This window comes from Anguilla rostrata, chromosome 2 (assembly GCF_018555375.3).
Source record: "Anguilla rostrata isolate EN2019 chromosome 2, ASM1855537v3, whole genome shotgun sequence".
NCBI classification, from domain to species: Eukaryota; Metazoa; Chordata; class Actinopteri; order Anguilliformes; family Anguillidae; genus Anguilla; species Anguilla rostrata.
Genome location: NC_057934.1, coordinates 57,219,274 through 57,232,438, shown reverse-complemented (window position 1 = coordinate 57,232,438; position 13,165 = coordinate 57,219,274). Strand labels below are relative to the sequence as shown.

Sequence of the window (13,165 nt, the reverse complement as noted above, 5' to 3'; positions counted from 1 at the left end):
AGAAAAAATGTTAACTTGTCAGCTCATGCGATTCATTTTAATTACAATGTCTAAATACACAAAGGTAGACAGGACATCTGGTTAAAGGTTTGCACTTATGATAACTCTCTCAGCCAAATTAAGAAAATGCAATTGTGTTTAAAAAAACGTTGAGAGCCCTAATTTTGTGTTCAGCATAAAACAAATCCAGACAGCACCTGATCTTCCCTCTCCCAGACACAGGCCCCCAATGGCAGAAAAAGCTTTTACAAAAAGTCTAATGTTGGGAACCGTCCAACTCTACTAAGCTATATAAGATTTATATGCCATAAGAGCTACATAAGCATGACATAATACCTGTCATAACCAGTCAGGACTGCATGTTAAAGGGGCAATTCACCCAAAAATGAAATGAATGCACCTTTCCACTTACCCAGAGTACTATATCCATCCAGGTAGTTTTGCTGAGATCTGACGCATTTTCTAGATATCTGCTGCAGGTCACCCTGATGCAATGAACCTCAACGGCTGCATCGCTTTTGTAGGCTCAAAAATCTACATTACATTATCTTGGAAACTTTTCAAATCTCAGCGAAGATATCTGGAGGGATAGATAGTACTCTTGGTAAGGGAAAAGATGCCTTAATTTCATTTTTTGGTGAACTGTCCCTTTAATGCTGGCCATGTCATGTTTATGACAGCTTTATGTCCTGTAATTCCAAGTGTTACCATTGTTACCTTTGATCCTCAAGTGGTCTAAATGGTCTAATCAGATAAAATACTAATGAATTAACCCAATCATTCCCAATGATTTTCTTTTTGGTTTCTAATGGACTTAGCCTTTTTTAAACCCTCACTGCACCCCAACAGTTGCCTCTGTGCCCCCCAAGAAGGCAGATCGGCTGGTAGTATAAATCCCACCCAGACCCCCCCCCCCCCAATAAAAGAAAGTTTCCCAGTATTTTCAGGTGTTAGTCTGTTTACAGTAAGCACCTAAACTCTGTAAAACAGTGTTTCATTTTGTTTTTTTTACACACATATAATGTATTTGTGTACAATATACACTATGAATGTATGTGACGCCTTGAGCATGTGCTTGATGTATGCTGCCTGTTTCATTAGTAAAGTCAGCCATAAGTGCTGATCTTTATAAGGTACAATAAAAAAAATGTTTATTCCATTCCTTTTCTATTAAATTAAATCTGTAAAGAAAGGGAGTATGCATAGGAGGATTGTGTGGGAGGACTATACATCAGTGGCGTCACAACACCAACCCTAGTGACGCCACTGATGGGAAATATATTGTAATATTTACGATTACAGGTAAGAAGGATATATAAATGTTTCGACCCCCCCGACCTGTTGTTTTTACCTCTTTTGAGGGGGGGGTCCAAGTCTTAATTTGGGGGGTCAGATCCCCCCAATCCCCCCCGTAATTTGAACCCTGCACTCTCACACACACACACACACTCTCTCACATGCATGCACACAAATAGCCACACGCATGTGCATACACATCTGCTTACGTGCAGACATACACATATATGCACAGCTACAGTCCCCCCCCCCCCCACACACACACACACACACACAAATACCCATTTAATCAGCCAAATTCCCCATCACCTGTCCCCTGGGTAACCTCAGACACACACACCTGTAAGTAAACATTGAACACTGAACACTCCACAGCAGGTGGAGCAGAGTCCATTGAGAGGATGTGAGCCTGGGTTGGTTTTGGTTTGATTAGCTTAGGTCTTTGCTGATATTTAGAGCTCTTTCACATTCAGTTTTATTCATGTTCCTGTCCGTTCTGCTGCATAAATGCTGGTGTGAAACCAGCAGGGATACATTTGTTGGTTTCACAGTGGTTTATTTTTGTTTTGCTGAGCCCTGGTGACACTTACCATAGTTTCCCTGCACAACATGCAGTTTGGCAACAAATTCGTGATGCGAAACTGCTAAAGAGACTTATCAGAACACATGATAAAAGCTCCTCACAGCTTCCACGGTTATCTGAGCAAGAAGATCACCGATGGCGGATTGCTTATTTGCTTGAAAAAGCAGTACTGCTAAACAGGTGCCATGGTGGAAGTCCTGTTTCTCTCACCGTGTGTGCTTGTGTGTGTGTGTGTGTCTGTGTACGTGTCTGTGCGTACGTGTGTGTGTACGTGTACTTGTGTATGTATGTGTGCGGTGTATGTGTGTGGTGTATGTGGGTGTGTGTACGTGCAAGTGTGTGTGTGTGTGTGCGTGCGTGCGTGCATGTGCGGTGTACATGTGTGTATGCAAGCCTGATATCCTGCTATGACACATTATACTCCCCAAGCTGCCACTGACATGTCGGCAGCCGTGACACGTGTGATTCCAAACGTTGTTGTGTGCCAAACATCCTCCGATGCAAAACTTCACATTTTTAAAGATGTCATTCACAGAGAAGGGGAGGGGAGGGGGAAAACGAAACTATGGAAGGCGGCGGGACCATGAGAGAGCGTTCCGCAATCGCGGCGTTGCATTTTGGGGCCGGTCGATATGCAGGACACACGATGCATTACTCTAGCAGACGCACTTTCCCACAGGGACTTACCGAGTCGGAGAAACATGAAGCGGCTCACCTGACTTATAGGACTAACAGTGCCAGATCACACTAATGGCATTTCCAGACCAGCGGGTGGACGTGCAGTATCACTAAAGCATGAGCGCACCAAGCACCAAAAACCACAGAGCAAATCCTGAACGCACACAGATTACGTTTTATACGTTATGCGAGGAAACATATTGCCATGTGTGCTTTACTTAACCCAGAGGTGACCTGTATAATTTGCAAAACCAGCTGTTCCTTCCCTTCGTTCAGCCACAAACGTAAAGCCATGTGACCCCATGCCCTGTGAAGGAGGACCCTCTCCATGCATGGCTGATTATAGAGGCCTTGCTTCTGCAGCAACAGGAAGTGCTTTGATCATAAAAACCACAGAATTAGAAAGGGGGAGTTTCTCATATGCAGCTCAATGAATGCAGAAAGTATAGACTGGAAACTTCCCTACCCCAGGGTAATTTTCCAACCAGAGGTGGAAAGGTCCAGAGGTCAGAAAGTAAAAATCCTGCCATGTTTTTCTTCCACCCATGAACTCAGCCAGCTGATTGCAGTAATTATTTCTAACTCCTGGATGAAGAATTGTGCTAATTAGCAAACCCAGGAAGTTGGAACAAAATACTGGGGGAGGACTGTTACTTTCTGAATCTGAATTTTCCATAACTCACACGTTTTTAAGCAACTGGTTCCAATATAGCACAAAAAGCACAATATAAACATGGGAATTTTATGCTTCGTAGCATACATAGCTATTTCTGACATAATATGATTTAAGAGGGTAAATAATCCATGATAGGATTTATACTGCTTTCTGAAGCCACCTCTGCTTTATGAATCCAACTCTGCTTTCCAAATCACCTCTGCTTTCCAAATACACCCCTGTGGAAAAGCGGCAAAGACACTCAAATCTGGTCCTCCAAGCCTGTAGTGCTGCTGCTTTTCATTTCACTGTCATTGCTCACTTAATGCCACCGATTGGCCAGAGGTTTAACTCACCCGGTGTTCCAGGTTTGAATCAGTCCTGATTAGAGGGGAAAGAATGAAAACCAGCTGTGCTACTGGTCGTGAGGGCCAAATTTGAGTATCTTTGCTCCAGAGCCCCTGATTTCCCTCAGAATCAGCGGCTTTAGTGCACACCAGTGGTGGAAAATCCGGGTTCAGAAAGTAATAGACCTCCCCAGTATTTTCTTCCAGTCACTGAGATTTGGTAAGTATCACAATTATTCAGTCAGGAGGTTGCTGGCTACCACCATGGAGTTCATGGGAGGAATAAAACACATGGCAGGACTTTTACTTTCTGACCCCTGGATTTTCCACACACAGACACACACACACACACAAATGGATACAAAGAATAAGCACGCACTGTAAAACATGCAGTGACTGCACGACGGGCTGTGTACAGCGTGAACATAACTGAAAGCTGCAGGTACACAGGAAGTCGCTGTGTGTCTCAGGAGAGTTTGGCTTCATTAGACCTCATATTTACAGCTCTTTCACATTCAGTCTCAACATAACCTCTGCTCCACTGCGCAGGCACGAAAGTAACAGCGATAATCGTGTTGGTTTCACCGTGAAGAGCTACGTGTTTGCAGCCCTCAAAACCTGCGTCAGCACAAACTCTGCTTTAGAACATGCAAATACGCATCTCAACTTCAAAATGTACAAAAATACACATAATGTACAAACATGGAGCTCCCTGAAGGCTTATCTTATTATTATGAAACTGCCCAAAAGACATTCATCAATGCATGCAGCAATCACACACACACACGCACGCACAAACATACACACACATGCACATACCCACACACACATATACACACACACACACACATATACACACATGCACACACATGCACACACACACACACACACACATATGCACACACAAACACATATACACACATACACACACATGCACACACACATATGCACACACACTCTCTTACACATGCACACACATGCACACACAAACACACACACACACACACAGGCTAGCACAAAAGCCCATAACTTGAGTATGAGTACGGTGTGGAGCAGTGACGGACAATTTTAATACCTAAAGTTTAATCTGGAGAGATGGCTGGAGTGTGCATGTGTCAGGGTTGGTGTGTGTGGTGTGTGTGTGTGTTTGAGAGGGGTGGGGTTTGGGGACTGTATGCCTTCTAGAAATATTACTGATGGCACGACCCAACAATTTGCCTGAACAAAACCACATGACTGAATGTAAGCCACACAAAACACTTGAATTGTACCCACTTTTACCCCCTCTCCCCCACACACTAACCCATGACCATGAATAACTCAAACAATGGCATAAACGGCACCCTCTTGAGGACCTAGTTGGCATTACCATTTGTTTTGTCTCGCATTACACAGAAAACGCTCACTCTCCTCTGCCAGGCTAACGCCTGAACGCAGCAGCCCAAAAAGACAAGTTCAATTTCAACCAGCGTCAAAAAAGGGCTCATGCCCAAATTTTAACAGAATGTAATATTTAACTGTTCAGGGTGATGTTTCACTGCACTTTGAACGGCACCCACTCTGTGCATCTGTGATAAACTAAACTATTACAACTTTCATGGAATTGTGATATGTATATTACACATACTAATAGAAGGCATAGATCACTTTCTGGGGTTTTATGTTTTGTGAGAGCTTCTTTGAGGTCTCAGATTACACGCATTAAAGGAAATCGTTCCAACTGAAAATAAGGTTTATATTTTACAGAATGTTTTGAAGAACAATCAAGTAAAATACACACATACAACCTCTGGTGATGACCTCTGGAGGAAAAACGTCACAGTACAGACTGCTCTGAAGTTACTGTATTTTCTTGCTTTAAACCACAAACCTGTCAATGGTAAATGGTAAAAGGACTGCATTTACATAGCGCTTTTATCCACAGCGCTTTACAATTTATGCCTCTCATTCACCCATTCGCACATACACTCACACATCAATGGTGAAAGGGTGCCATGCAAGGTACCAATCAACTCATTGGGAGCAATTAGGGGTTAGGTGTCTTGCTCAGGGACACTTTGACACTCCCAGGGCGGGGGATGGAACCGGCAACCCTCCGACTGCTAGTCAAGCGTTCTTACCTCCCGAGCTATGGCGCCCCTATGTGCACCAGTGCCCCAGTACCAGCCACCGTACAGCCAGTAGGGCATCAGGAATTTAGAAACATCTGTAAATATCAAAAATATCCTTCAATGCACAAAAAATATACTTGGGCCAATTGGAAAAAATAATAAAAAATCTGGGATTCCGATTGTGGCTGGAATGGAAACCAGCATACACAGGGGTGCCCAGGTCCGAGGTAGGGAACCACTGATAGAGCCTTCAGTCCCACCTTTCTACAAAGCAACAGAGATTGCCTGTGCTGTAGTTAAACACTAGGTGGCAGTGAAGCGCTGCAAAGTAGATTTTGTACTGCATGATGTTTACACTGGCACATGACCACAGGTACTTCGATGGTACATTAAAATTAAGTAGGTGAGCCTTTCTTTACTACTGAGGTATTGTCTACATTTGAAAAAGTTACAATGATCATTAAAGATCATAAAAATGGCTCTGAATTCTGATTATGCCGTTTCGACCCCTCTGCCCCCTCCCCGCTTCTCCACATTCCCTCTCCTCACAGACCCTGACGTTTCCTAGCTCCTGCTCTCCCACCGCCCTACCACCTGTGCTCTCGACCCTATCCCCTCATCTCTACTCCAGGCAATCACACCAGACATCCTCCCATTTGTCACCTCCCTTGTGAACTCCTCCCTGTCTTCCGGATGTTTCTCCTCATCCTTCAAGAGGGCCCACATCACCCCGCTGCTGAAGAAGCCATGCCTAGTCAGATATATATTTCTTGATATTTATCAGTGGCCATGACAACCGTTCTTTATTTATTGCTATTACACACAGGAGATGGCTATTACTTATATCAGTCACAATTTAAACCTTTTAAAAATAATAATTTAATTACTGTACATACTGTATAATCTTTGAATTCCGGTCCGTAGCTACAAACTGCAATTGGTAATCGGTAAAATGAATGTGGCATTATCAATATTTATATATTTTAAGTAATATGAATTAAAATGAATATTTCATGGGAAATTATACACAATAATGCTGATAGTAGTGCACAATTTGGATATTTGTATCATCAAAACCATTTACTTACATGCGATGTTTGCATAGGCATGAAATCGGGGAGAAAAAATGCATCTGGACTGACATTGCACCGGTTGCTGACTCAAGATTTGCCATACACATTTATCTCCTCCTCAGTGGCTCTTGAAAAGAGATGTACAAGCACAGAAGAATCTTCCACCCCGCCGCTGAGAAGCTGTTCCATTTCGGCCATTTTCTCCTCCTCCAGCTTCCTCATGTTCTGTACGATTTTGTTCCCCTGCTCCTGTAGGGACATTCTGCCATTACACCTTTCCAAGCATTCCAAGCCCACTCCCATCCCGATCAGCCAGCCTTATTCATTTATTTATTTTACTTTTTTCCCCAAAAGATTTCAGGTGACCCCATCCTCAAATAAGGCAGCCCCACAAGGGGTCACGACCCTCCGTTTGGGAACCCCTGCATTAACCACTGATGAAACATTGAACCGAAGCTTTACCATCTCGGCGGCGATGATGGCGGCCGCCACCTCGTGTCTGAGGTAAAGGGGGTGCTTGCGGTCCGGCTTGCTCTGGAAACGGGGCTTCTTCTTCACGGGGTCCTCGTGCCCGAAGCCGGGGGAACGGGTCATCCCCAGCTGCTTGATGTCCTCCACGAAAATGAAAGGCTTGAACACCGACCTGGGGGCGGGAGAGGAAGCCGTGCTTAGGTCAGACCTCAGTCCTGTCACAACAGTCCTGGACACAACTGCGCTCCAATCACATGTCAATTACCGCTTTAAACCAGCGCTGGGGAACCGGGGCTTGTTGAAGGGCCACCTTCCCAGGCCAATTTACCCTCACTCTTCTTGATTACGTTCCAAACTGTTGGTTTTGGTAAGCCTAATGCTCGGCCTGTGTCTCTGACTATTTATTATTTCTCAGATGGCCTATCTCTGGTCTTCGGCTGTTTTTTTTTTTCTCATAATGGCATCCTTGACTTTCATTGACATAACTCTGGTCCTCATGTTAACAAATTAACAAACTCCAAAGGCAATCAAAAGCCTAGAATCAAGACTAGACACTCAAAGCTGTCTTGTCCACGGGCTAAGGAAGCAACTGAGCACACCAGACTAATCAAAATTGTGTTGTAATGGTCATTTCTACATGGTGAAACTAAAATGTATGTATGATTTTTCTTGATTTAACATGCAGTTAAAGTGCAGATTGCCAGCTTTTATTAAAGGGGTATTTTACACATTTTGGTTTCACTGTGTAGTTACAGTTATAGAAATTATGTTAAAATGTGCCTGAAAACAAAAGTCAGTGGTGAGCTGTGATCTGTGCCGAAACAAGATGGCAGTTCATCCGGTGCGTGGGCATTCTCTCACCTTTCAGGGTCTGGCGTCCCGGTGAAGTAGTGCACCCCCGGCAGGGAGGGGTCTCGGGGCAGGACGGACACCATGCTTCCCGTCGTCATGAACGCGCCCTGCTTGTTGATCCCGCTCTCCTTGTCCCTCAGAATCCCCATCATCACCTCAGCCGTGATCTTCCCTGTCCATTAGAGGGCAGGTCACACCGTCATCAGCCACAACAAAAAGCCTACTGTGCTCTAAGTACCTAACGAGGGCAGGCCACACGGTCATCAGTGACAGCACTCTTTAACTGTGTAAAACAAAAAGCCTACTGTGGTCTCAGTACCTAAAGTACTTGCCAGTGTAGTATAATGGGTAAAGAGCTGGTCTTGTAGCCTAAAGGTTCCTCATAGGTTCGATTCTCAGGCAGGACACTGCCGTTGTACCCTTGAGCAAGGTACTTAGCCGTATGAATGGATACGAATGTAAATGCTGTGCAAAAAGTGGCTCTGGATAAGAGCATCTGCTAAATGCTTGTAATGTAATGTAATGTGTTCACAGCCCAGTCTACAGCCAAGCTCACATAGAGCCGAGCTGGAGGAACTATAAGCCCTATTGACCAGCGTTGCCCTTGGAGCCACCAGACGCAGACGGCACTGGCACGGCTCGGATTTGATCTGTGGTCGTGGCGCTCATCCATGCACCACAGCGCGTTGCCTTAACCGAATCAGCCATCCAGCAGTCAGTGTAAAGACTCATTTACGTAATTAATTTGAGTAATTATTGGTTTATTCAGCTAATTTTAAGCACACTGATTATAAATGGGCCTTATCAGTCCCATCCTGGTGGTATTGCACTTTCGTATACCTGAGACTAAAAATGCACATGAGCGTCTGCTAAGTGATAGTTGTGTAAAGTAATGGTGTTCTTCACCCGTTCAGTGCTAATTTGCCTTTATGTGCACGTACACAAACTACAAACGATGTGAAGTCAAGAGATTCCTCCTTCACCAAACAAAAAAACCCCGGGGACTGTTTTCCGCAAAACAAATCTCACCGCGACTTTTCCCAACGCAGACAAACACGTTTGACCTTCGCTTCAGGACAAGGACAGTAACCTTCACTTTTCTCCAGCAGTCTACGGCCCTCGCGGCATCGGCTGCTCGCGGCTTCGATCCGGGCCGTGTCCGTACGCGAATACACTTGGGCGAAACTGAACGGGGCCGTCCCGTCCCACCAGCCCTGGCTCCTGGCATGGCCCCTCATCTCCGGGTGCTCCCGGTCTATCTTGGTGGTTATGGAGTACAGGTTGGAGATGTTGCGATGTCCCTCTGGGTCAGGAGAATCACGAAAGGAGGAAGTCAAAAACATTTTACAGCTCAGTTTCCCGCACTTCGTGGCACATAAAAAAAATAATAACCCCGTGATTATTATTGAAGTACTGCAGGAAAAGCGTTCATTTGAACATTTATGGAAATGGAATACACTAAAAATATATTGAAATAAAATACACTATCAAGATACAACACTCCACAATATATGAGAAACATAAAAACTATTGTCGCCTTCAAATATTGCAAAACATACTGCTGTGAAATACATCTAAATAACATTTTTTTTAAAGCCCACATTTTCAATACATTGCCGTATATATATATATATCAATTTCTCTTGAGAAGTGCACAGGACTTGAGCATGCATCCTACATACGACCCAAGTCTCCTTTACAAAGGTCTGGTGCATCCATTCAAACAGTCATTACTTCTTTCTTATTATTTAAAAGGTATCCTGGGTGCCTCTTAAAGCATGCCACCTGTTCAAGAGGGCAACTCCCCTGGACACTACTCACCCTCCACCCTCTCGGCAGCCCAGTATTTCCCAGAAGTCTCCAGCACCCAGGCCTCGGTCCTGTCTGAGATCAGGTAGCTGTTGTGGTACGTGAAGCTGCTCTCCGCCTCCATGCAGTTCCCTCCCTGGCCGTACTTCTCCAGCAGTTCTGTGATCACGTCCACGGCCTTCTGGGCACTGTCCGCCCTCTCCAGACCCAGCCTGGAAAGTCAGGACGGCCACAGCGTTTGTTTCCTCTGCTCACAGCCTCTCTCCCGCCATTTGAAACCTAAGCATTTCTATACGAGAACATCGCAGGCCTTGTTACAACTTCAACCATCAAAGATCTCGACTCAAGATGTTTTTCCCGATTTATGCCACAATCCGTTTTTATGTATCACATAAACAGTTTTAAAAGACTTATTAAGCACCCTTTGTGCACTGCTGTCGTGGTATAAAGCTTTATACCTCAGGTTAGCGGCAGAGAAGAAACACGGGGACGGGTCCTTGAGTTTCATTTGACATGCCGACGGGACTCACCTGACCAAGTCCATGCCCAGCAGAGCCTCCTCGGGATGGGCCTCCTCTCGGCTCCACACCGCCTCGTTCCCAATGCACACCTGGTGTTCGTTTGCCCCCATCTCCGCCCCCCACAGCCAGGCGGGCCGGCTTAACACCACCGCATAGGTGTGGGGAGCCTGCTTGATCTCAATGTAGGTGCACTAGGCCAGGAAGGCAACGGAGAATAAGCAAAGTCACGTCTAAATGAACTGTGGGGGTGTTCTTGCGCGTCAACACAGTGAAATGTCCAGCGTTCAATTTGACTCTTGACAGTGTTAATTTGACTCTAATAGATGGCATCTGGTATTTCAATGCTGGAGTTGAAAAAAGAAAGCTAGAGGATAACCGACGACTAAAAACCTTTTCTGATTGTTTTCAAACCACGTGTGTTTTCAATCTCTAAAAACTGTAGAAATTCAGTATCAGATTCCTTGAAACAAAGTATTAATATACCAAAGGGTTAATATGTTTTTATCCATGTTATTCAATTTCGTTTTGGGGCTTATATAAAGTGATGTATTCTATCCCGTTCAATGTTGCTTGTTACCAAACATTATCTGTTAGAGTTGAATTAACACTGTTAAGAGCTGAATTAACACCAGACATTTCACTGTGCATTAACATAAACGCGAGGTGGTGGGGGGTTGGGTTAACAGAATGCACGTACAGTACCTCCACCTTCTCCTCCGCTGCATGGTCTGCGGCTGGGAAGTAGAGCACCTCCTGGACCTCATCGCAGGGCCTGTCCGAGTTCTTCCCGAACACGACACGTGGCCCCACCGTCGATGGGGGCAAGGCCACCAAGGTGTCACAGGAGGACGGAAGCATCCTTCAGAACAAAGCAAATTCACCTGGCTGTCAGTGTGACAAGCTCCATAGAAAGAAACTCAGTATATATCTTAAAACATTTTCTGCCCAAGCTCCACATAGTCTACAATAACCCAGGGGTGTAAGGAGTGAGTTTGACATTGGGGGAGGGGGGGAGGCACATTTGCTCCCCGGCCCCTACCCCCGGTATAAATATTATAGTTAGTGGGCAAAGCTCATTGTGTTCCACCAGTGCCAGCTATGTGTATTAAAAATACAGACAGACACTGTAGATAGATAGGTTGTCCTCAAGAGGAAATTATTTTCACAGTTAGGTGCAGGCATATGAGAACATTTCAAAAGCATAACATACATACAAAAAAGTCTTGGGATTCCCTTTTCTCTCTACCCAACTTTCACTCTGAAAAATATAAAATAAAATAAATAAATAAAAACAAGAACAATAGCTATGTGGTCACAAAAAACCTCCACTACACTTTCAACCCATCTGCGAAATAAAGTTCAGTGCAACATTTATGTGAAACGGGTACGTGTGTCAAACATGGTAATACGTTGCGTTGTGCCAGATTAAATTTTGGACTGGATACGTTTTCGGGCTGCTTTTGTTTCCGTATTTTTGGACGAAGGAATCCTGGAAATAGATAAAACGAAGACCGCTAAATCAAACATGGGCCGTCCAACTTTTAACCTTGCACCGATACTTTCATCGAACATTACAGAGCATGCCAGCTTCAGGAAAGTCTACAGATAGCTAGATTCGTGACGGAACAAAAAAAAAAAAAAAAAAAAAGGATATTGTTTGATACACATAGCGCACCCAAAACTTAGTCAATTAATGCATTAAATTCATTACGTATTGAACAATACATATAATTTTGTAATAACTATCGATACAATTCGAACAATGCAAGCAACTTATTTAATAAGTTAATAGTATGCTAATAGCGTACTGACATTAGGCTACTCTCCTCCTCGAAAAATCTCTCGGTGCATAATTGTGATATTTGTAAAGGCTGATACTGGACTCAGCCTAGCAGGTACCATAGTAAGTGCACACGATTTGAATGGGGTGATTTTTTATGGATTGTAAAACGGGGATTGGGAGAATATTTGGATAAATTTATCACCCGCCCCCCGCTTCCTACGCCCAATAACCCACAGGCGCTCTACGCTCTTAAACTCCGAGAACTCAGCTGTTTCTTGAAACGATTACAGAGTTTGTTAACTTGAATTTCAATTCATGTGTAAACTGTATGCCGTTGAGCTACCACTACAAGTTCGTTTATCTAGGATATCAAAGATCTAATTCACCATTTGTCTTAATATGCAGTGCCACGGGCCTTGTAATTAACAATTGGCAAGCCCATACTGTAACAGTAAACATAACTAGCTACATGTGTACAAAGCTACGTCGTCAGCTATAATAAGGCTATTGCGTTGTCACCTGGTTAGAAGCAGAGTAGTCAGACCGACAGCTGCTGAAAATGCATAGCTTACTACACAGCGGCGTCGCCTCACTCACAGAACACGCCCATATGATGTCACCTCTGACCTTTACTTTTCATTTCCTGTGACCAGATTTCATAAATAGAGTGTAGCTGTCAAATAAAATTAAGACTGTTCCAGGCATAAAATCAAACTTGCTTTTTGTTACGTTTTCCATTAAATCCAAAAACTGTCGCTTCAGCAACTATTTACGTAGCGCTAATATGACTAGCGATAAAGAGTGTGAAAGACAGCCAGTGTCTTCTACACTTCAAAAGATAAGGACCCATGACTTCGAAATCTCTCTACCAAGGGACCCGACGCACACCACACACCTTTTAGTTTTACCACAGATTGCAAAAGCAACGTTAAATTATCTTTAGTTAAACGGTATTTTAGGAATTATCTATGTAGCCTACATAAAAT

At 44.1% G+C, this 13,165-nt stretch overlaps 1 protein-coding gene across 6 annotated transcripts; it reads right to left on the bottom strand.

The window, feature by feature from the left end:
* Nucleotides 1-5,273: 5,273 nt before the first annotated feature.
* Nucleotides 5,274-13,095, bottom strand: LOC135248569 (secernin-3-like). Of its 6 annotated transcripts, none has more exons than XM_064323359.1 (9): nucleotides 12,699-12,794; nucleotides 11,611-11,654; nucleotides 11,099-11,255; nucleotides 10,406-10,587; nucleotides 9,888-10,087; nucleotides 9,157-9,369; nucleotides 8,076-8,238; nucleotides 7,206-7,386; nucleotides 5,274-6,992 (listed from the first exon to the last, which is right to left on the bottom strand). In XM_064323359.1, exons 3-9 carry the CDS (start codon nucleotides 11,252-11,254, stop codon nucleotides 6,831-6,833), a joined length of 1,257 nt encoding a protein of 418 aa, XP_064179429.1. In that variant the 5' UTR covers nucleotide 11,255; nucleotides 11,611-11,654; nucleotides 12,699-12,794; the 3' UTR covers nucleotides 5,274-6,830. The 6 variants fall into 6 exon arrangements, with proteins under 6 accessions (XP_064179429.1, XP_064179427.1, XP_064179433.1 ...); XM_064323357.1 differs by having other exon boundaries at nucleotides 11,607-11,654; nucleotides 12,699-12,789; XM_064323363.1 differs by lacking the exons at nucleotides 11,611-11,654; nucleotides 12,699-12,794 and adding an exon at nucleotides 13,075-13,095.
* Between the last annotated feature and the right edge of the window lie 70 nt (nucleotides 13,096-13,165).

Coding starts and splice junctions, on each gene's coding strand:
- LOC135248569 (XM_064323357.1), bottom strand. Junction 8,239..9,156: donor ACTGCTGGAGAAAAGTGAAG/GTTACTGTCCTT, acceptor TCTAATGGACAG/GGAAGATCACGGCTGAGGTG. Junction 7,387..8,075: donor GGGACGCCAGACCCTGAAAG/GTGAGAGAATGC, acceptor TCCCGCCCCCAG/GTCGGTGTTCAAGCCTTTCA.